Source organism: Lolium perenne, chromosome 4 (genome assembly GCF_019359855.2).
Source record: "Lolium perenne isolate Kyuss_39 chromosome 4, Kyuss_2.0, whole genome shotgun sequence".
In the NCBI taxonomy this organism is placed as follows: Eukaryota; Viridiplantae; Streptophyta; class Magnoliopsida; order Poales; family Poaceae; genus Lolium; species Lolium perenne.
Window position 1 is genome coordinate 169,816,054 of NC_067247.2, and position 23,089 is coordinate 169,839,142.

The following is a 23,089-nucleotide window of genomic DNA, read 5'->3' on the forward strand; positions in this document are numbered from 1 at the left end:
GTGTCTGATATTCCACCATCACAGCATTTTCCTTCGATTACCGGCGGCAGCAAAACCACCAACGGCGAGAGGAGAGAGAGAAGAGGAGCGGAGAGATTAGGTGAGATGAGGGAGCGAGAGGGGAGAGGGTGATGAGACGATTTATGGTGCGCCTTCTCGATGTGTACATCTCCCGCCAAACGCGGTGGTGAACCAATCGGGCCAAACTTGACCCAGCGCCGGGAAACTTCGCAAGGAACCAAACAAGCCCCAACCAGTTTCTTTTTCTTATAAAATCCGCAAGGTTTCAGGTCTTAAAAACTATGAGGTTCCTCAAAACATGGCCAGGCACACAGCATCATTGGGACTTGGGAGAGAGAGAGGTTCAGATCTAAAACCTCCTTACACACGCAGAACCATATTCCGGCCAAAGATCACCACAGTTGAAGCACACCCTTAATTTACAGGGCACATGATTCACATGCATCGCGTGCGAATATTTGCAACGTTGATGATCAGAAGAAGAACATGAAAGACAATGTAATGATCACAGGAAAATGGAATTGCTTTGTAGTTCCATACAACCTGTAGCTAGCAGCATCCTAATTCTATGAATTTCCTCCAAAACAAACCCACACAAAGAACGGAAAACAGTGACTCATCCTTTTTATATCTACAGTGTCTGTTTTGTGGCGATCGTTGCAAAATGCTATTCTATCTTTACGGTGGCCAGAAGAAGTATGTCTACTTGTCCGATAATTGCCAACATACAAACAATCCGGATGGGGAATTTTCCATCGAGATCTCCTGAGATACCTCCAACCTAAAACCAAAGCAAGATCGGGCAAAAATATATTGCAAGTAGCAGATGTTCATCTGCTAATTCAGTAAACAATGAAGCTCATCATCGCCACTCCCGGCAAGCACCACAGGCCCAGTCGGCACTCTCAGAAGGCAGGTCATTTTCATCCCAAGGTGAGCACTGACGGTGTATGTGCAGGCCACAGACTGAACATTTGAGATCAGGTGGCGGCTGAGAGTCCTTGCACTTGATACATGGTGCCTTGTCAGGAGGGGGGTCATTTGCTGGGAAGTGCGTATTTGAAGACCCGCCTTCTATCATGACTGCCACATCATCAATACTTACTGGCTCGCGGATGAAACTTCCTGTGTAATTACCATTGTCTTGCATACCAGATGGCATCCCAAAAGTATTAGCAAACCGTGCATCCTCAGCTTCAAGTAAGTCAGTGAATGGGGAAGAAGTCTCAGTTGCAGAACTGCCACGGCTTGCTTCATTCCACTGGCTTCCCTGGGAATGATCCCAGTCCGGTAGCTCTGAGGCATCCACACCGTCAAGCTCTGACAAAGAAAATTTGCCCATATGGACGTTTGCATTCGCTGGAGGTTGATCAACATATCCACTAGTTTTACCTTGTGCCCTTCTTATGGATAGCTTCTGATTAGTTCCTGGGTTAAATCTTGCCACGTTCATTGATAAATCAGCATCAAATGTTTCTTCCCCAGTCGGTTCAAATATTCCATATGAAGCAGTGTCCTCGCTACACAGCATGCTTGATTGGGACGACGTAGCAACTGTTTGTTCACTGAATTCTGGTTCAAAATCATCTGAATGAGGACATGTTGGTATGGCTTGCCTTCGGCATCTGCAGCATCTGTATTCAACCACGTCAAGTATTCTTTCTTCCTCTAGTCGCAAGGCATCACCATGAAACCAAGCTATATGAAGGGAAACAACAGAAGTTAGAAAACCTGAAAGATAACACAGAGGTATAGCTTTGCATAACAATTATGGCGACCGGAGTTACCTTTACATTGCTGGCAACGGACATATAGAAAATCCGGACAATAAGATTTTTTACAGAGACAGCAAGTCGGTTTTATTGCCGATCCCATACCATCCTTGCATTTTAGGATTACATCATTCGCCCTGAAATCACTTCCACGATTGTCATTACTATTTTTCCTCCAAGAGAGACCAAAGTATTTGATCTCTCGAGTTTTCCTCTTTTTCTCTGACTTGGATTTTTTACCTTCAATCTTTGGCCGAGCCCGCAACGCTGCAACGCTAAAAGAGGACCAGGGTTTAGCAACTGGATGGACTTCAGCCTTAGCTATTGGCTGGGCTTGATCCGTCACCGCTGGTTCAGCAGAAATGGAAGAACTAACTTTGAAGACTATTTTGGGAGCACTCACTGGCAATTGGCCAGTGCTCTTCTTTTGAGGCAAGACGTGTCTTGCATTTGTACTGTAATTTGTAAGGATAAGACTACGCTTCTGAATACATAGCTTGCATATCAAAGTGGAAGTACCATTGCCTCCTTTGCCACCAACAGATCTTACTGTGCACTCATTGTGACAATTACCTGATAAATAGTATGAGTTAGTTAGCAATAATGTAACCAAGTACTGGACAGCTCAGAAAATGATTGATTGTCTTTTTCACTGCATAATGAGAAATAAGAAAAAAAAGGGAATTAGTAGTGTCATTAGTCCATACCTTGACAAGAGGTACACCTTACAATACGCCTACATGTGATTCGTCGAAAAGGCACATATGAGAAGTGAAGAAAAAGTCAGTATCTTGTAACAACAATAACTGAATGAGCACAACGAAGTAGTGAAGGAAAAAACCTGAAGGGAACATCTTTCTTGCATGAACTGCAGGGATAGATATCCCCCTTGTGAAATAGATAAGAAAAGACATCCCCCATTGATGCTTTTACTCGCCTTTGGTACAAATTGGTGAAACAGTTAGACTGTACAATTCCTGCAGTAGGCAAGGAGGTAACCCCAAGTTTCTGCTCGAATTCTCGGACCAAGGACAGTGGGACATGGTTTTCAGAAAACCAGAATTTGCCATTTTGATCCTGATTATCTTCTGCTTCCAAAATATTCTTGGTTACACGAACAGGGAGATGCTTCTGGTTGGGGAACTTAAGTGCATATCTTATCTTATTGTCAACTATCTTTTTATCACAAAGTACTGCATTTCTCAGAGCATGGAAGTCAAGATCTGAACTTTTCCCATCTGAAAGAGTTTGATCTGGAGGTACGAATTCCTTCCATCTTATATGGGCATCAAGACACCGAACCTGAGAGTGATCGATATTAAGATCATGGATAAACTATAGGTGAATCTAACTGTCTATAAGATAATGATAGAAGGTGCTAACCTGCAGAGCAAGTTGAGATGAATTTTCACTTAAACCAACACATGCTCTCCAAGCAAATTGTCGAGTTCGTCTCGGAAGATTGGAAGACTCATGATAAGACAGACCTGCTATCCTTTTTTTACCACCTAGTGAACAAAGAACACGTCAAGTTCTTCTCTTTCTCAAGAAACATAAATGGAATAGTAAGAACAACAATAATATTGATTAATAAAATAATAGCAGCACTCAAGATGTGCAAATACCTTGACGAGCAGCTTTTCTTATGGCCGAACTAAGGTAACCCCCCCTCTGCAAAATACGTTTAGAAATATTTCCTCCACTCCACCAATTAACCTTTTTCCAACTCTTGCCATTGTCGGTAACAGCAGCAGATTCGGTCGCCAGTGAACGTTTCCTGCCTCGCCTTCCACCAGTTCCACGTTTTTGGTATGCTGCAGGATGGGATGTGCCCGCAGATGGAGCAGGAGATTCCAATGGCCAGTCATCTAATAGCTTCACCCAGCTTGGAGAAAATGCTACTGAACGAATATTACTCTCCAACTGCAACCAACATGAGACAACATTAATAAGATAAGAAAAAATCACTGTCATTCATTGCAATAATTTTCTGCAAAGGATTTCAACATTCTTCATGATACTCATTGCACATCCAACTTGATCCCCCCAGAAGTAGTTAGCACGGAATATAGTTACACTACATGCCAATTAACAAGATAAATGCTAGTACATGTTTTCAGTAATTTACTTTGTATTATAATATTTTAATATAAACTAAACAGCGTTCACATAACTATGAGAATTAACAGTCTGCTAAAAGCCTTCCTGTTTCAAATTTATTATTGGAAAATACAAAAGCCTCAAAGGAATGCTTCAAGAAACACGAACTCACTTCAAGCAAGAGGGGTACTATAGCTTTGCAGTTGGAAGCTTCCTGTAGTTGTTTATGCCACCGTTGTCTCTGTTGCATGTCTTGTAGTGAACCGACTAAAAGGCCACGCAAACTTTCCTCCATGTTCACCAGATAAGCCGCAATGCTGGGGAAGTGGCTCTCAGAACTTTTAATTACATGCATGAGACTAAGAACTCGAGCAGATCCCCTGATAGCATTTGCTGTGGCCAAGTTAAGATAACAACCTTTTTTACCTCCAGATGCTGAACTTTTACAGGCAAGGCACCAACCACATTTATCCCTTGGAACTTCCATAATTTTCTTTTCAGTACTTGGCCAAATAAATTGTGCAGCTGGTGAGGAAAATGCTTTCACTTGTAGAGCACAGTCAGCAGCCATTTTCTTTCTTAGGTTTGTGGTCAATTGGGATGTCGAAACCTTACCCTCATCAGATGTAAGAACAGCTAGATTGGCGGCAGCAGATGCTGCAACATTGCCATGATTGTATAGATTCATGTAAGCCCGAGGTTTAAAAGACTTCCCACCACTCGCGGAGAAGTCTGAACGAACTAACCCATGTGATGGCTGTGCGCGCGTTACACTAGACACACCTGTTACCACAGGCCCGTTCTGATGAGAGATTGAGGAAATCCCAGCGGGTTCAAAGGCTCCATTTCTGGGTGTATTATGCATGTGCTTCGGAGGTAATGGTGTTTTCACAGATACTCCATTGGTCTTCTCAGTGGCAGAACCTACATCAGTCGCCATGCATTTTTGTTTTGCCAGGTGTTCCATTGAGCATAGTGTAGACTGCTTGGCGACAGATTCATGCTGCGCATTTATTTGAGGAATTACTACTGTCTTACTGTCCCCACCATCTGTCAACATTGTCATCAGCACAATTTCAACCCCTGCTTTTATTGGAGTAGCACTTAACGATGTATTGGATTGTGTGGTATGTTTTGCACCAGCTTCTTTAACTATTTTTGATCTCTCATTCTGAAATATATCAAGCAGATGCCTCCAGTACTCTGTCATTCTCCTACAAATATCTGTGTATGCATCTGAAGAGGCAAGTATCTGCACGACCTTGGCTACATCATATTGATTGTAATATCTTGCATATGACCCTGTATCCATAGACATTCCAATCCTGCATTGTTTTGCAGAATTAAGATTAAAAGAAACTATACATATACATCTATAATTATAGGACAGGTAACAGAGAAAAAGGCTAAACTACTACTTCATGAGAATAGAAAGGAGATAGGATGCCACAAAACTTGCTAGCCTCTTAATTATGAGGTCAAACAGAATATGATTCTTGCCCTGTTATTATAGCATCCGACTTTCTGCTACTGACATGCTTATAATCATTTCATGATATAAAATGCAAGTAGTGATATTCAAAATGAAACTGTAGGATTTTGCAATAGCAGAATGGAGATGCAAAATGAATTCCAAGGTAGTGTAGAATGAAGATGCACAAACTTACACCAGCAGATAGTTGCAGGATCCTAGAAAGAGCCTCCCACACATATCAATGCCAAACATTTGAGCTCCTCTTGCCCCACGCTCTATTCTTGAAGAAGCTGGTCCAAGCTTGTTAACCACGCATTCTGGACAAAACCAAAGTCCCTGTGGCAGGAATGCTTTGTTCTGGCCAATACATCTTGAGTGGTATGCCCATGGGCAGCCATCACAGCATACCAAAGTCCCATCCATTCCACATATTCGACAATCATCACTGTTGCCATCCTGGGAAGCATTCGGTAAAACAGCTTCTGGGTTTGTCGCATTTGGAGCAGTTTTGGAGCTTTGTAAACCTTCGATCTTTCCGCACACAGAAGCTTTTGAGGCTCTAGTCAGGACTGCTCTTGACCCAGCCTCTGACGAAATAATAGAGTACCCCTCATATTCCATTTCCTCGTTGTAGCCTTCCCGAGCCTCCAGTTCAGCTTTGAATTCTTCTGATTCAGTGACATGGTCACAGAGTATTTGGAGGATCCTAAGCTTCGTTGTAACAGGAAGCTTATAATATTCCATGTCTAGGAGGGTTCTACCAAAACTCCGGCCCCCTAGACTCTTAATGTAACCCATAAGATAGAGGTACTCCAGCAAGAAAGTTGGCCAAGTCAACACATCTAGTAATGCCCAATCTACATACCTGTGCACGATTCAAGTAAAGTAGGAAAATCAGTGTTGAACTAACAAAGCGCGACATTCATGAAAATATTATTATTCTAGTTAAGCAAGGGCAAAAAGATTGCGTACCTCAAGCAATTTGAAGCAAGTTGTGATCCGCGAGAGGACTTAGTCTCAAGATGCCGCCTCAGCGCCCGAAGTAGCGAAACATGTACAGCATCCAGTAATGTATTCTGCACCGTGCAATTAATGGACGCAACAAAATCATCAAGCCCGAATGGACTGAGGAAGAGCTGCACGTTGAATGATCGAAGGAAGTTGTAAACAGAAAAGAGGTGGCTTATAGACTCCTCTGGAACAGCAATGTCTGCCGATGATGGAGGCAACTCGGGGCCCTGCAACGGCGGGGACAGCTCAGCTGGTAAAGCTTTAGCACAATCTGATGAATTGCTCGAAGGTTTCACAATCCCAGATAGATCTGGATCACACCCAGTCTGCTGGGTTACATCATGCCTGGCCGGCACCTCACACGCATCAACCCTCTGTCTAGTAGTTGGTGGCCCTTTGGCCTGCTTGACAGTCCCTGGCGAAACCAGCAGGTCCAGCTCAGCTGGTAATGCTTTAGCTAAATCTGATGAATTGCTCGAAGGTTTCACAATCCCAGATAGATCTGGATCACACCCAGTCTGCTGTGATACATCAGGCCTGGCGGGCACCTCGCACGCATCAACCCTCTGTCTAGTAGTTGGTGGCCCTTTGGCCTGCTTGACAGTCCCTGTTGAAACCAGCAGGTCCAGCTTCCTCTTCATGCGGCTCACCTTCATGGCAGATGCACCATCGTCCATAAGTAACTCTCTGAGCTGAGGAAGCGCAAACTCCTCGCCCTGCCCATCCTCAAACACCACATTGTACACCCCGATGCTGGCATCATAGGATGCAACCTTCCCAAGGCGAGTCGCTCCATCACTTGAAGCACTCGTGGTGATGTAGTGGCCCACAAAGCATCCCCCCTCCTCGTTTTCCTTCACCAGACGGCCGCCATCAGATGTGTTGGTCTGTTGATGATCCTCTCTGATGCCACCTTCCTCCATCGTCACCTCACTTGGCGCCACCGCCATGGCATGTTCTTGCTTCGTAGCGCTGCTGTCATCCACCTCCATCTTGGATTCAGTCACCACAGGCGCCGTCACATCTTGCTGCTTGTCCAGAAGGCTAACTTGGGCGATGTCCACTCCGCCAAGCATCCGGGGAGAAACCTCCGCCTTCACCTCGCTTGGCGCAACCACCGCGGCAGTGGCATGTTCTTTGATCTCGGAAGCGGTGATCTCATCCACCTCCATCTTGGATTCGGTGACCGCCACATGTTGCTGCTTCTCCAGAAGGCTAACGCCGTCCGCCTCTGCCTTGGAGTCGGCTGCTGCCTGGCGCTCTGTTCCCTCGCTGGCCAGGGGCGCCCCATCCACATCCATGCTGGCCTCGCCCGCCGCGGGAGCCGCCGCGGCGTCCCCATTGCCGTCGGTCGGCAATGGCGACACGGGAGGGGAATTTTGGGACTCTCCCGCCGCGGCCGGCACGCCATCTTGCGCGATCTCCACCCCGGCCGCCTCTTGGGCGGGAGGAGGCGAGGCGGCGCGGAGCATCCGATGAGAAACCTCCGCCGCAGGGTCCATGGCGTGCGGTGCGCGGTGGAAAAACCCTAGCGCCTAGAGTGGTACAATCATACGCACCGCGAGATGAATAAGCCGCTCCCGGCCGGGACCCCCGACGGAAGCGGCGGGCGGGCGCGGCGGCGCGTGCCGGAGCAGATGCGGATGGCGCGCCGGCAGGAGCAAATCCGCGGAGCCGGGTACGGTGCGCGGGGGGGGGGGGGGGGGGGGGTAGTAGGAGGTGGAGGAGCGCGAGGCGGGGTCTGATCGGCGGATCGGCGTCGCGAACCCTACTGCGGTGGGCGGCGGCGGCGAGGGTGAGGGGAGGGAGGCAGGGCAGAGGACGGGATGACGGGGAGAGAGGGCGCACGAGCGGAGCAGAAAAAGGGACCGGAAAGCGAGCCGCACCCGGAGTCGGTTGCGAGCCGGACCGACCGACCGACCCGGTGTGGACGCGCGGCTCGGGCCGTCGTACGTGTCGAGGCCGGGGCTTAACCTGGCTTGGCTGGACCAGGTGGTGTGCGTTCGGGGCGCCCGTCGTCCGCCGCGGCAGCACGTCACCGGCGGCGGCGTGCGCAGGCCGGGAGCGTGATGGAGGGAGGCGTTGCTGTTTTTTCAAATTCAAAACTGTGGAGGGAGCGAGTGGCAACACGCCCGGCCTGTGCATGGCTGTTGCTTTGCGCCAACGGAGTGTGCTTACGTCCAACTACGCACGCACGTATGCTCTTTCCTACGGTCCCGTCCACCTCGCTGCCTTTGTTATCTTGGACGATCTGGACAAAGGGTTCATGCCCAATTGCCCATGTTTCGTTTTCTCAAAACCATGGCTTCACTTGAGGCAGCGCTCCCCGAAAACCATAGTGCACGGTAACAAGGTTTATGTACAGCGTGACTGCTTCTTGCCAAACTTAGGTTTTCATCTGAACAAAGTATTAAAATTTAATTGAAAGAATCGCAGTTGATGAAACATTCGAGGAAGCAGAAAGTGCGAGGGTTTAGGGTGCGCCAAAACAACATGCCTACCTTAGGCCCAACGAATCGGTGCAGCTCGTACCTAGTATCCTTGTTGGCCCATTTCTCGGCGCGCGCTCAACGTGCTAAGTTTCCGGGTAACCTAGATCCAACCTTCCATATCTAGCTTGGGGTGACGCGGCCTCCGACCCTTCTACCACCAACCTCCACCGCACCATAGATAGCTAGCACTGATAACGTGGGGCATTAACATTTAGACACTTAGGGTGGCCAAATGCATCGCTTGGTAGTTAGTTACTATCAGTGGGTGTATGCGTATATCTTATGAAATATGTACCCCTATATATATTTAAGATACGATCCTAATATGTATGAGTACGGGGATTTTTCCAAAGGGCCTAACTCATGTTCTACATGAATCGGGATTGTTAGTGCATGAGAACATATAATGTTGGATCTATGGGCTGATGATGAGTAAGGATTATTTTCATACTTTTGTTTGATCTCCTTACCGGGTCGGGTAACCACCAACTTGGAAAACAAGACAATTTGCGTATTTAAGAAACTCATAAGCCACAACAGAAACAAAGAACTTTCAAAATCTACATCCTACTCTATGGTTTGTAGTTTAGCCACTATATTCGCCATCGTTATTTTCTTGATATTGCAAGAAAATGGTGTGGGGTGATGACACGTAAAGCACACGCTCGTTGGGAACCCCAAGTGGAAGGTGTGATGCGTACAGCAGCAAGTTTCCCTCAGTAAGAAACCAAGGTTTATCGAACCAGTAGGAGTCAAGAAGCACGTTGAAGGTTGATGGCGGCGGGATGTAGTGCGGCGCAACACTGTGGATTCGGCGCCAACGTGGAACCTGCACAACACAACCAAAGTACTTTGCCCCAACGAAACAGTGAGGTTGTCAATCTCACCGGCTTGCTTTGTAACAAAGGATTAACCGTATTGTGTGGAAGATGATTGTTTGCGTAAAACAAGAGAACAAGTATTGGCAAGAGATTGTATTTCAGTAAAGAGAATTGGACCGGGGTCCACAGTTCACTAGAGGTGTCTCTCCCATAAGACAAACAGCATGTTGGGTGAACAAATTACAGTTGGGCAATTGACAAATAAAGAGAGCATGACCATGCACATACATATCATGATGATTATAGTGAGATTTAATTGGGCATTACGACAAAGTACATAGACCGCCATCCAACTGCATCTATGCCTAAAAAGTCCACCTTCAGGTTATCATCCGAACCCCTCCAGTATTAAGTTGCAAAGCAACAGACAATTGCATTAAGTATGGTGCGTAATGTAATCAACAACTACATCCTTAGACATAGCATCAATGTTTTATCCCTAGTGGCAACAGCACAACACAACCTTAGAACTTTCTGTCACTGTCCCAGGTGTCAATGCAGGCATGAACCCACTATCGAGCATAAATACTCCCTCTTGGAGTTACAAGCATCTACTTGGCCAGAGCATCTACTAGTAACGGAGAGCATGCAAGATCATAAACAACACGTAGATATAACTTTGATAATCAACATAACAAGTATTCTCTATTCATCGGATCCCAACAAACGCAACATATAGAATTACAGATAGATGATCTTGATCATGTTAGGCAGCTCACAAGATCCGACAATGATAGCACAATGGGGAGAAGACAACCATCTAGCTACTGCTATGGACCCATAGTCCAGGGGTAGACTACTCACACATCACACCGGAGGCGACCATGGCGGCGTAGAGTCCTCCGGGAGATGATTCCCCTCTCCGGCAGGGTGCCGGAGGCGATCTCCTCGGATCCCCCGAGATGGGATCGGCGTTGGCGGCGTCTCTGGAAGGTTTTCCGTATCGTGGCTCTCGGTACTGGGGGTTTCGTCACGGAGGCTTTAAGTAGGCGGAAGGGCAAGTCAGGAGGGGGCACAGGGGGCCCAAACCATAGGCCGGCGCGGCCAGGGGTGGGGCCCCGCCGCCCTAGGGTTTGGCCACCCCGTGGCCCCACTTCGTTTCGTCTTCGGACTTCTGGAAGCTTCGTGGAAAAATAGGCCCCTGGGCGTTGATTTCGTCCAATTCCGAGAATATTTCGTTACTAGGATTTCTGAAACCAAAAACAGCAGAAAAACAAAGAATCGGCACTTCGGCATCTTGTTAATAGGTTAGTTCCAGAAAATGCACGAATATGACATAAAGTGTGCATAAAACATGTAGATAACATCAATAATGTGGCATGAAACATAAGAAATTATCGATACGTCGGAGACGTATCAGCATCCCCAAGCTTAGTTCTGCTTGTCCCGAGCAGGTAAAACGATAACACAGATAATTTCTGGAGTGACATGCCATCATAATCTTGATCATACTATTTGTAAAGCATATGTAGTGAATGCAGCGATCAAAACAATGTATATGACATGAGTAAACAAGTGAATCATAAAGCAAAGACTTTTCATGAATAGCACTTCAAGACAAGCATCAACAAGTCTTGCATAAGAGTTAACTCATAAAGCAATAATTCAAAGTAAAGGCATTGAAGCAACACAAAAGAAGATTAAGTTTCAGCGGTTGCTTTCAACTTGTAACATGTATATCTCATGGATATTGTCAATATAGAGTAATATAATAAGTACAATAAGCAAGTATGTAGGAATCAATGCACAGTTCACACAAGTGTTTGCTTCTTGAGGTGGATAGAAATAGGTGAACTGACTCAACATTGAAAGTAAAAGAATGGTCCTCCATAGAGGAAAAGCATCGATTGCTATATTTGTGCTAGAGCTTTGATTTTGAAAACATGAAACAATTTTGTCAACGGTAGTAATAAAGCATATGTATCATGTAAATTATATCTTATAAGTTGCAAGCCTCATGCATAGTGTACTAATAGTGCCCGCACCTTGTCCTAATTAGCTTGGACTACCGGATCATCACAATGCACATGTTTTGACCAAGTGTCACAAAGGGGTACCTCTATGCCGCTTTGTACAAAGGTCTAAGGAGAAAGCTCGCATTGGATTTCTCGCTATTGATTATTCTTCAACTTAGACATCCATACCGGGACAACATAGACAACAGATAATGGACTCCTCTTTTATGCATAAGCATGTAACAACAATTAATAATTTTCTCATTTGAGATTGAGGATATATGTCCAAAACTGAAACTTCCACCATGGATCATGGCTTTAGTTAGCGGCCCAATGTTCTTCTCTAACAATATGCATGCTTAACCATAAGGTGGTAGATCTCTCTTACTTCAGACAAGACGGACATGCATAGCAACTCACATGAAATTCAACAATGAATAGTTGATGGCGTCCCCAGTGAACATGGTTATCGCACAACAAGCAACTTAATAAGAGATAAAGTGCATAATTACATATTCAATACCACAATAGTTTTTAAGCTATTTGTCCCATGAGCTATATATTGCAAAGGTGAATGATGGAATTTTAAAGGTAGCACTCAAGCAATTTACTTTGGAATGGCGGAAAATACCATGTAGTAGGTAGGTATGGTGGACACAAATGGCATAGTGGTTGGCTCAAGTATTTTGGATGCATGAGAAGTATTCCCTCTCGATACAAGGTTTAGGCTAGCAAGGCTTATTTGAAACAAACACAAGGATGAACCGGTGCAGCAAAACTCACATAAAAGACATATTGAAAACATTATAAGACTCTACACCGTCTTCCTTGTTGTTCAAACTCAATACTAAAAATTATCTAGACCTTAGAGAAACCAAATATGCAAACCAAATTTTAGCATGCTCTATGTATTTCTTCATTAATGGGTGCAAAGCATATGATGCAAGAGCTTAATCATGAGCACAACAATTGCCAAGTATCACATTACCCAAGACATAAATAGCAATTACTACATGTATCATTTTCCAATTCCAACCATATAACAATTTAACGAAGGAGAAACTTCGCCATGAATACTATGAGTAGAAACCAAGGACATACTTGTCCATATGCTACAGCGGAGCGTGTCTCTCTCCCATAAAGTGAATGCTAGGATCCATTTTATTCAAACAAAACAAAAATAAAAACAAACCGACGCTCCAAGAAAAAGCACATAAGATGTGATGGAATAAAAATATAGTTTCGGGGAGGAACTGATAATGTTGTCGATGAAGAAGGGGATGCCTTGGGCATCCCCAAGCTTAGACGCTTGAGTCTTCTTAATATATGCAGGGGTGAACCACCGGGGCATCCCCAAGCTTAGAGCTTTCACTCTCCTTGATCATGTTGCATCATACTCCTCTCTTGATCCTTGAAAACTTCCTCCACACCAAACTCGAAACAACTCATTAGAGGGTTAGTGCACAATAAAAATTAACATATTCAGAGGTGACACAATCATTCTTAACACTTCTGGACATTGCATAATGCTACTGGACATTAGTGGATCAAAGAAATTCATCCAACATAGCAAAAGAGGCAATGCGAAATAAAAGGCAGAATCTGTCAAAACAGAACAGTTCGTATTGACGAATTTTAAAATGGCACCAGACTTGCTCAAATGAAAATGCTAAAATTGAATGAAAGTTGCGTACATATCTGAGGATCATGCACGTAAATTGGCTTAATTTTCTGAGCTACCTACAGGGAGGTGGACCCAGATTCGTGACAGCAAAGAAATCTGGAACTGCGCAGTAATCCAAATCTAGTACTTACTTTTCTATCAACGGCTTTACTTGGCACAACAAAACACAAAACTAAGATAAGGAGAGGTTGCTACAGTAGTAAACAACTTCCAAGACACAAAATAAAAACAAAGTACTGTAGGTAAAAACATGGGTTGTCTCCCATAAGCGCTTTTCTTTAACGCCTTTCAGCTAGGCGCAGAAAGTGTACATCAAGTATTATCAAGAGACGAAGTGTCAACATCATAATTTGTTCTCATAATAGAATCAAAAGGTAACTTCATTCTCTTTCTAGGGAAGTGTTCCATACCTTTCTTGAGAGGAAATTGATATTTTATATTACCTTCCTTCATATCAATAATAGCACCAACAGTTCGAAGAAAAGGTCTTCCCAATATGATGGGACAAGATGCATTGCATTCAATATCCAAGACAACAAAATCAACGGGGACAAGGTTATTGTTAACGGTAATGCGAACATTATCAACTTTCCCCAAAGGTTTCTTTGTAGAATGATCAGCAAGATTAACATCCAAATAACAATTTTTCAGCGGTGGCAAGTCAAGCATATTATAAATTTTCTTAGGCATAACAGAAATAGTTGCACCAAGATCACATAAAACATTACAATCAAAATCTTTAACCTTCATCTTAATGATGGGCTCCCAACCATCCTCTAGCTTTTTAGGAATAGAGGCTTCACGCTCTAGTTTCTCTTCTCTAGCTTTTATGAGAGCATTTGTAATATGATGCGTGAAAGCCAAATTTATAGCACTAGCATTAGGACTTTTAGCAAGTTTTTGCAAGAACTTTATAACTTCAGAGATGTGGCAATCATCAAAATTCAAACCATTATAATCTAAAGCAATGGGATCATCATCCCCAATGTTGGAAAAAATTTCAGCAGCTTTATCACGAGCGGTTTAAGCAGTTTTAGCAGTTTCAGGCAGTTTTTCGCGCTTTGCATTAGAAGTGGAAACATTGCTAACACCAATTCTTTTATTATTATTAGTAGGAGGTGCAGCAACATGTGTAGCATTAGCATTACAAGTGGTGGTAATAGTCCAAACTTTAGCTATATTCTTCTCTTTAGCTAGTTTTTCATTTTCTTCTCTATCCCACCTAGCACGCAGTTCAGCCATTAATCTTATATTCTCATTAATTCTAACTTGAATGGCATTTGCTGTAGTAACAATTTTACTATGATGATTTTCATTAGGCAAAACTTTTGATTTCAAAAGATCAACATCAATGACAAGACTATCGACTTTAGAAGCAAGTATATCAATTTTCCCAAGCTTTTCTTCAACAGATTTTTTAAAAGCAGTTTGCGTACTAATAAATTCTTTAAGCATGGCTTCAAGTCCAGGGGGTGAACTCCTATTATTGTTGTAAGAATTCCCATAAGAATTACCATAGCCGTTGCCATTATTATAAGGATATGGCCTATAGTTGTTACTAGAATTGTTCCGGTAAGCATTGTTGTTGAAATTATTATTTTTAATGATGTTTACATCAACATGTTCTTCTTGTGCAACCAATGAAGCTAATGGAACATTATTAGGATCAATATTAGTCCTATCATTCACAAGCATAGACATAATAGCATCAATCTTATCACTCAAGGAAGAGGTTTCTTCGACAGAATTTACCTTCTTACCTTGTGGAGCTCTTTCCGTGTGCCATTCAGAGTAATTGATCATCATATTATCAAGAAGCTTTGTTGCTTCACCAAGAGTGATGGACATAAAGGTACCTCCAGCAGCTAAATCCAATAAATTCCGTGAAGAAAAATTTAGTCCTGCATAGAAGGTTTGGATGATCATCCAAGTAGTCACCCATGGGTTGGGCAATTTTTAACCAGAGATTTCATTCTTTCCCAAGCTTGAGCAACATGTTCAGTATCTAATTGTTTAAAATTCATTATGCTACTCCTCAAAGATATAATTTTAGCAGGGGGATAATATCTACCAATAAAAGCATCCTTGCATTTAGTCCATGAATCAATACTATTCTTAGGCAGAGATAGCAACCAATCTTTAGCTCTTCCTCTTAATGAGAAAGGGAACAATTTTAGTTTAATAATATCACCATCTACATCTTTATATTTTTGCATTTCACATAGTTCAACAAAATTATTAAGATGGGCAGCAGCATCATCAGAACTAACACTGCAGAAAATTGCTCTCGCATAACAAGATTCAAGAAAGCAGTGTTTAATTTCAAAGAATTCTGCTGTAGTAGCAGGTGGAGCAATAGGTGTGCATAAGAAATCATTATTATTTGTGGTTGTGAAGTCACACAACTTAGTATTTTCAGCGTTGGCCATTTTAGCAACAGTAAATAAAGCAAACTAGATAAAGTAAATGCAAGTAAACTAATTTTTTTGTGTTTTTGATATAGCAAACAAGATAGCAAATAAAGTAAAACTAGCAACTAATTTTTTTGTATTTTGATTTAGTGCAGCAAACAAAGTAGTAAATAAAACTAAGCAAGACAAAAACAAAGTAAAGAGATTGAGAAGTGGAGACTCCCCTTGCAGCGTGTCTTGATCTCCCAAGCAACGGCGCCGAAATTTAGCTTGATGACGCGTAAAGCACACGCTCGTTGGGAACCCCAAGTGGAAGGTGTGATGCGTACAGCAGCAAGTTTCCCTCAGTAAGAAACCAAGGTTTATCGAACCAGTAGGAGTCAAGAAGCACGTTGAAGGTTGATGGCGGCGGGATGTAGTGCGGCGCACCACCGGGATTCGGCGCCAACGTGGAACCTGCACAACACAACCAAAGTACTTTGCCCCAACGAAACAGTGAGGTTGTCAATCTCACCGGCTTGCTGTAACAAAGGATTAACCGTATTGTGTGGAAGATGAGTGTTTGCAGAAATCAGTAGAACACGTATTGCAGTAGATTGTATTTCAAGTAAAGAGAATTGGACCGGGGTCCACAGTTCACTAGAGGTGTCTCTCCCATAAGACAAACAGCATGTTGGGTGAACAAATTACAGTTGGGCAATTGACAAATAAAGAGAGCATGACCATGCACATACATATCATGATGATTATAGTGAGATTTAATTGGGCATTACGACAAAGTACATAGACCGCCATCCAGCATGCATCTATGCCTAAAAAGTCCACCTTGAGTTATCATCCGAACCCCTCCGGTATTAAGTTGCAAAGCAACAGACAATTGCATTAAGTATGGTGCGTAATGTAATCAACAACTACATCCTTAGACATAGCATCAATGTTTTATCCCTAGTGGCAACAAAGACAACACAACCTTAGAACTTTCTCACACTGTCCTGTGTCAATGCGAGCATGAACCCACTATCGAGCATAAATACTCCCTCTTGGAGTTACAAGCATCTACTTGGCCAGAGCATCTACTAGTAACGGAGAGCATGCAAGATCATAAACAACACGTAGATATAACTTTGATAATCAACATAACAAGTATTCTCTATTCATCGGATCCCAACAAACGCAACATATAGAATTACAGATAGATGATCTTGATCATGTTAGGCAGCTCACAAGATCCGACAATGATAGCACAATGGGGAGAAGACAACCATCTAGCTACTGCTATGGACCCATAGTCCAGGGGTAGACTACTCACACATCACACCGGAGGCGACCATGGCGGCGTAGAGTCCTCCGGGAGATGATTCCCCTCTCCGGCAGGGTGCCGGAGGCGATCTCCTGGATCCCCCGAGATGGGATCGGCGTTGGCGGCGTCTCTGGAAGGTTTTCCGTATCGTGGCTCTCGGTACTGGGGGTTTCGTCACGGAGGCTTTAAGTAGGCGGAAGGGCAAGTCAGGAGGGGGCACAGGGGGCCCAAACCATAGGCCGGCGCGGCCAGGGGTGGGGCCGCGCCGCCCTAGGGTTTGGCCACCCCGTGGCCCCACTTCGTTTCGTCTTCGGACTTCTGGAAGCTTCGTGGAAAAATAGGCCCCTGGGCGTTGATTTCGTCCAATTCCGAGAATATTTCGTTACTAGGATTTCTGAAACCAAAAACAGTAGAAAACAGCAACTGGCACTTCGGCATCTTGTTAATAGGTTAGTTCCAGAAAATGCACGAATATGACATAAAGTGTGCATAAAACATGTATATAACATCAATAATGTGGCATGGAACATAAGAAATTATCGATACGTCGGAGACGTATCATGGGGTAGTAAGTAGGGTTGTGAAAGATGGTGGTATGATGCCTAGAAGGGGTCAATAGGCGTTTACAAAATTTGTTTCTAGATATAATATAAAGAAAGCTTCGAGTAATTAAACAAAACTGATGAATGTGATAACAAGGAAACATAACAATGTTGGAAGAAAATTTACACATATCAAATATAGTGCTTCAAGTTAAAGGCATAACTTGGTCGAAATTGTGTACAAATTGAAATAAGTGGTGCAAGAAACTTACTCGTCCCATCCACTCAACCGAACTTGAAAAATGGTTATATCTAGCTATGTGGTTGGGATGCCCTCATCCCTGATACGTCTCCGACGTATCGATAATTTCTTATGTTCCATGCCACATTATTGATGATATCTACATGTTTTATGCATACTTTATGTCATATTTATGCATTTTCCGGCACTAACCTATTAACGAGATGCCGAAGAGCCAGTTGTTGTTTTCTGCTGTTTTTGGTTTCAGAAATCCTAGTAAGGAAATATTCTCGGAATTGGACGAAATCAACTCCCAGGGGCCTATTTTCACACGAAGCTTCCAGAAGACCGAAGGAGTCACGAAGTGGGGCCACGAGGTGGCCAACCTAGTGTGTGTGCCCTCTGTCAGGCCCCCTGACCTATCTCCTCCGCCTACTTATAGCCTTCGTCGCGAAACCCCCAGTACCGAGAGCCACGATACGGAAAACCTTCCAGAGACGCCGCCACCGCCAATCCCATCTCGGGGGATTCAGGAGATCGCCTCCGGCACCCTGCCGGAGAGGGGAATCATCTCCCGGAGGACTCTTCACCGCCATGGTCGCCTCCGGAGTGATGAGTGAGTAGTTCACCCCTGGACTATGGGTCCATAGCAGTAGCTAGATGGTCGTCTTCTCCTAATTATGCTTCATTGTCGGATCTTGTGAGCTGCCTAACATGATCAAGATCATCTATCTGTAATGCTATATGTTGTGTTTGTTGGGATCCGATGGATAGAGAATACTATGCTATGTTGATTATCAATCTATTATCTATGTGTTGTTTATGATCTTGCATGCTCTCCGTTACTAGTAGAGGTTCTGGCCAAGTTGATACTTGTAACTCCAAGAGGGAGTATTTATGCTCGATAGTGGGTTCATGTCTCCATTAAATCTGGGGGAGTGACAGAAACCTCTAAGGTTGTGGATGTGCTGTTGCCACTAGGGATAAAACATTGATGCTATGTCCGAGGATGTAGTTGTTGATTACATTACGCACCATACTTAATGCAATTGTCTGTTGTTTTCAACTTAATACTGGAAGGGTTCGGATGATAACCTGAAGGTGGACTTTTTAGGCATAGATGCATGCTGGATAGCGGTCTATGTACTTTGTCGTAATGCCCCATTAAATCTCACAATATTCATCATATCATGTATGTGCATTGTCATGCCCTCTCTATTTGTCAATTGCTCAACTGTAATTTGTTCACCCAACATGCTATTTATCTTATGGGAGAGACACATCTAGTGAACTGTGGACCCCGGTCCATTCTTTTACATCGAATACAATCTACTGCAATACTTGTTCTACTGTTTTCTGCAAACAATCATCATCCACACTATACATCTAATCCTTTGTTACAGCAAGCCGGTGAGATTGACAACCTCACTGTTTCGTTGGGGCAAAGTACTTTGGTTGTGTTGTGCAGGTTCCACGTTGGCGCCGGAATCCCTGGTGTTGCGCCGCACTACATCTCGCCGCCTGAAAGTGCATGGACCCCCATGTGTGGTTTTGGTAATTAATGACAATTCCTATGGACTAATGTTTGCATTGAGTTATATTTGTAGGTGTTGTCCATAGGCAATGCTTGAACCATATGTTGGCTTCAAGGTTGCATTAAGAAGAAATTAATGAAGGATATCAAGTATCAAGTATGCCTTGAAGATGAAGATGAAGTGATCCCTCAAAGTTAACTTCAAGACATCAACATGATGAAGAATGAAGAAATGAAGTGCAAGTTCAAGATGAGCCATCTCTAAGAGATCATTTGCTTGAAGCTTGCCATCCATATGGTGATCATGGATATGTGAAGATGTGCCGAAGAAAATGCTCTCCCATGGTGGATTATGGGGGAGCAATCCACAAGACTTCATCAAGCAAGCACAATCAAGAAAGGTGTTCCATCTTGTTGTGATCAAGATCGTCTTCATCGAGCTCAAGAGGAACGCGCAAGGTTAAGGTTTGCTCTTGATAGGGTTTCTTTCTTACAGGTCTCATGGTGTAGTTGGAGACCGTTTTATAGTTTAGTTGCCGTACTATCAAGAGGGCTCTCGAGTGAGTAACTCGATCGTATCGTTCGGAGAGAGCTCAAACCTTTGCATCCTTGCATCATATTTCTTGGTTGTTATTTGGATCTTATCCATGTGGTCATTTAGAGCTTGTGGTTATTTCCATAGCAAGCTCTAGTTCATCGAAAACGGATTCCGCATGAATCACTTGTTGCGTTTTCGATATTGGAGTTTTTCTCGGTTTCTCGTATTGAGAGGTTTCACTCTAAAATACATAGAAAAACCTACCCCACTTGTTCTTAAGCCTTTCACTCTTTGTGGGGTAGCTCTTGTCATCTTCTTTACAACAAAATTGGTTTCACCTAAATCCGAGTTTCCTAACTCAAGTTGTTGCATTTTCCATATTGGAGGTTTTACCGGTTTGCTGTTTATAGATAGGTAAAACCTTTATCCATTTGTTTCTATCCTACCTTACTGGACTATGATGGTTCCATGCATGATCTTGTAGAGCTTTTTACTAGCTTCGAAACGAGCCCAAGATCATCAAAATCGGAGTCCGGATGCAAAAGTTTATTCAAGTTTCCGTGAAGCAGTTCTTTGGCCGGAAGTTCCGGTGGCCGGAACTTCCGCCCTAGTTCCGGCGAACTTCCGGAAATGACGATTCTGCACGCAAAAGTATACTGTAAGCTTTCCAGGGTCGCCCCACTTCATCCGGAACTTGGCCGGTACTTCCGGGGGGCGGAAGTTCCGCCCCAAATGACCGGAAGTTCCGGTTTTGACGAGTTTTGTGCATAACGGGCAGATTTCTCTTGCCCTATTTAAGGGGGTCTTCTTCCCCAATGTTCCCCAACCGTTTGAGCTCGTTTTTGCCCCCATTGTTGACCTTCTTTGAGCTTGCTATCTCCCTCTCCCTCCCATGAATCTTGCATCTATTTGAGAGATAGATAGAGGAGATCTAGATCTACATCTTCACCAATCAAATCCCTCTCTTTGTGAGGGGAATCCACTAGATCTAGATCTTGGAGAAATTTGGTGTTCCTCCTCCTATTTGTTCCTCCTCTCTTATTCCCCCAATAGCTTTTGTAGCTTTGTTGGAATTTGAGAGAGAAAGACTTGAGCATCTTTGTGGTGTTCTTGCCATTGCATTTGGTGCATCGGTTTGAGTTCTCCACGGTGATTCGTGGAAGTGAAATCAAGAAAGTTGTTACTCTTGGGTTCTTGGAACCCTAGACGGATTTGAGGCCTTTGTGGCGATTTCTTGGGAGCCTCCAATTAAGTTGTGGATGCGTGCCCCAAGCTTTGTGTAAGGCCCGGTTTTCGCCTCGAAGGAAATCCCTTAGTGGAACCGTGACCTAGGCCTTTGTGGCGAGGGTCACCGGAGATTTAGGTGAGGCGCCTTCGTGGCGTTCGGTGTGTGGTGTGAGTACCGCATCTTGGGGTGAGGCCTTTGTGGCGTTGGTGTGCATCGAGCAACCACACCTCAAGGTGAGCCTCTTGTGGCGTTCAGGAGCACTAAGCAACCGCACCTCTCCACCGGAGATTAGCACTCGCAAGAGTGTGAACTCCGGGATAAATTATCGTCTCCCGCGTGCCTCGGTTATCTCTATACCCGAGCTCTTTACTTATGCACTTTACCTTGTGATAGCCATCGTGCTTGAAGTTATATATATCTTGCTATCACATACTTGCTTGTATTGCTTAGCATAAGTTGTTGGTGCACATAGGTGAACCATTGCTTAGAATAAGTTGTTGGTGCACATAGGTGAACAATAGTATATAGGCTTTGGGCTTGACAAAGTAAACGCTAGTTTTATTCCGCATTTGTTAAGCCCATCTCGTAAAAGTTTTAAATCGCCTATTCACCCCCCCCCCCCTCTAGGCGACATCCGTGTCCTTTCAATTGGTATCAGAGCAAGGTCTCTCATTCTTAGGCTTCACCGCCTTGAGAGTAAAGATGTCGGTTAGGGGATTAGCACACAATAACTTGTTTATATTTGATGGCACAAATTATGATCTATGGAAAATTTATGTGCTTAATATTTTGCGGCGTATGTCCCCGGACATGGAGCGATTTCTTGACATAGGTTTTTCTTCTCCTAAGGATCCTCAAAATTTATCTCTTGAGGAGGAGAAAAACTCTTGTCTCGATGCTCTTGCTTCTCATGTGTTTTCCATTGTTGTGAGCAATGTAGTTACTTCTTCAATCATGCCTTTTGGGAGCGCTCATGAATTATGGACAAAGCTTCAAGATAAATATGATGTGTCCACTATCATTGAGGATGATTGTTTTGCTTCCACTTCCGGCCGTGATGAGTTCTCATCTTCAACCACTTCACCAAAGTGTGGTAAGACACAAGGTAATGATATGGTGAGTGGTGATGAAAATTGCAATATTGATATTGAGCTTACTATTGATGATTCTTCATCTCTATGTCATTGCAATGCTTCATCTTTGGACTTAAACACATCTAGCTCTAGAAATGATTTACATGCTTGTGTTGATAGTCCTTGCATATCATGTGTAAGTTGCTTCAAAAAATCTAATGATGATATGTTTGCATTGTCTTGTGGCCATGATAAAAATGATTCTATTTCCTCTAGTTGTTGTATGTCTAACAATGTAGAGGAAACCAAAGATTCTAATGGTCAAGACAAGATCTTGAAAGGAGCCTCAAGTAACTCCTCATCTTTATCTCACGCTCCTCATATATGCCTTATGGCCAAGGGTTCCACGGTACCTCCTACCATGGAACCTAATATGTCTCGTGGTGATAAGAATGAGGATGAATATGAAGAAGAGGATTGGGTTGTCTCTCTACGCGATAAAGGTGAGAGTGTGTTCAAGGTTCTTTACAAAGATAAAATTGCTAGCTCTCACTTCTTTGAAATCTTGACTACCGCTATTGAGAGCCAAAAACTTATTTGGATGCATGAGAACACCATTGATAAAAAGGGTGCTCTCGAACGAGAGTATGCCGATGATGTAGCATCATTAAAGAATGATCTTGAAGAAGAACAAGAGACCGTGGCCTCTCTTGAGGAGCAACTTCAAACCCTTGAGGTGTCTCAAAATGAAATATTTGCTAAACTCACTAAAGAAAGAGACCATGCTAAAGCTAAATTAAAATTGCTTAAAAATGAAAAGTTCAAAGTTGGT

The 23,089-nt window shown here is 43.7% G+C and overlaps 1 protein-coding gene across 2 annotated transcripts; it reads right to left on the reverse strand.

Annotated features, from left to right (window-relative positions):
• Positions 1–520: 520 nt before the first annotated feature.
• On the reverse strand, positions 521–8,056 carry LOC127294739 (DDT domain-containing protein PTM). 2 transcript variants are annotated; one of them, XR_007846974.2, is made up of 10 exons: positions 6,340–8,056; positions 5,561–6,232; positions 4,066–5,218; positions 3,419–3,716; positions 3,177–3,301; positions 2,635–3,095; positions 2,501–2,529; positions 2,034–2,366; positions 1,809–1,930; positions 1,581–1,719 (listed from the first exon to the last, which is right to left on the reverse strand). XR_007846974.2 is itself a non-coding variant. In XM_051324619.1 (9 exons), the coding sequence occupies exons 1-9, from the start codon at positions 7,878–7,880 to the stop codon at positions 884–886; spliced, it is 5,673 nt and encodes a 1,890-aa protein (XP_051180579.1). In that variant the 5' UTR covers positions 7,881–8,048; the 3' UTR covers positions 521–883. The 2 variants fall into 2 exon arrangements, 1 of the variants encoding a protein (XP_051180579.1); XM_051324619.1 differs by having other exon boundaries at positions 521–1,719; positions 1,809–2,366; positions 6,340–8,048.
• Between the last annotated feature and the right edge of the window lie 15,033 nt (positions 8,057–23,089).

Bases quoted from the DNA above. Each gene is read 5' to 3' on its own strand.
- LOC127294739 (XM_051324619.1), bottom strand. From the start codon at position 7,880: ATGGACCCTGCGGCGGAGGTTTCTCATCGGATGCTCCGCGCCGCCTCG. The intron at 5,219-5,560 runs GTAAGTTTGTGC...AAAACAATGCAG, and splicing joins TCCTGCAACTATCTGCTGGT to GATTGGAATGTCTATGGATA. The intron at 3,096-3,176 runs GTTAGCACCTTC...GATCACTCTCAG, and splicing joins CATCTCAACTTGCTCTGCAG to GTTCGGTGTCTTGATGCCCA.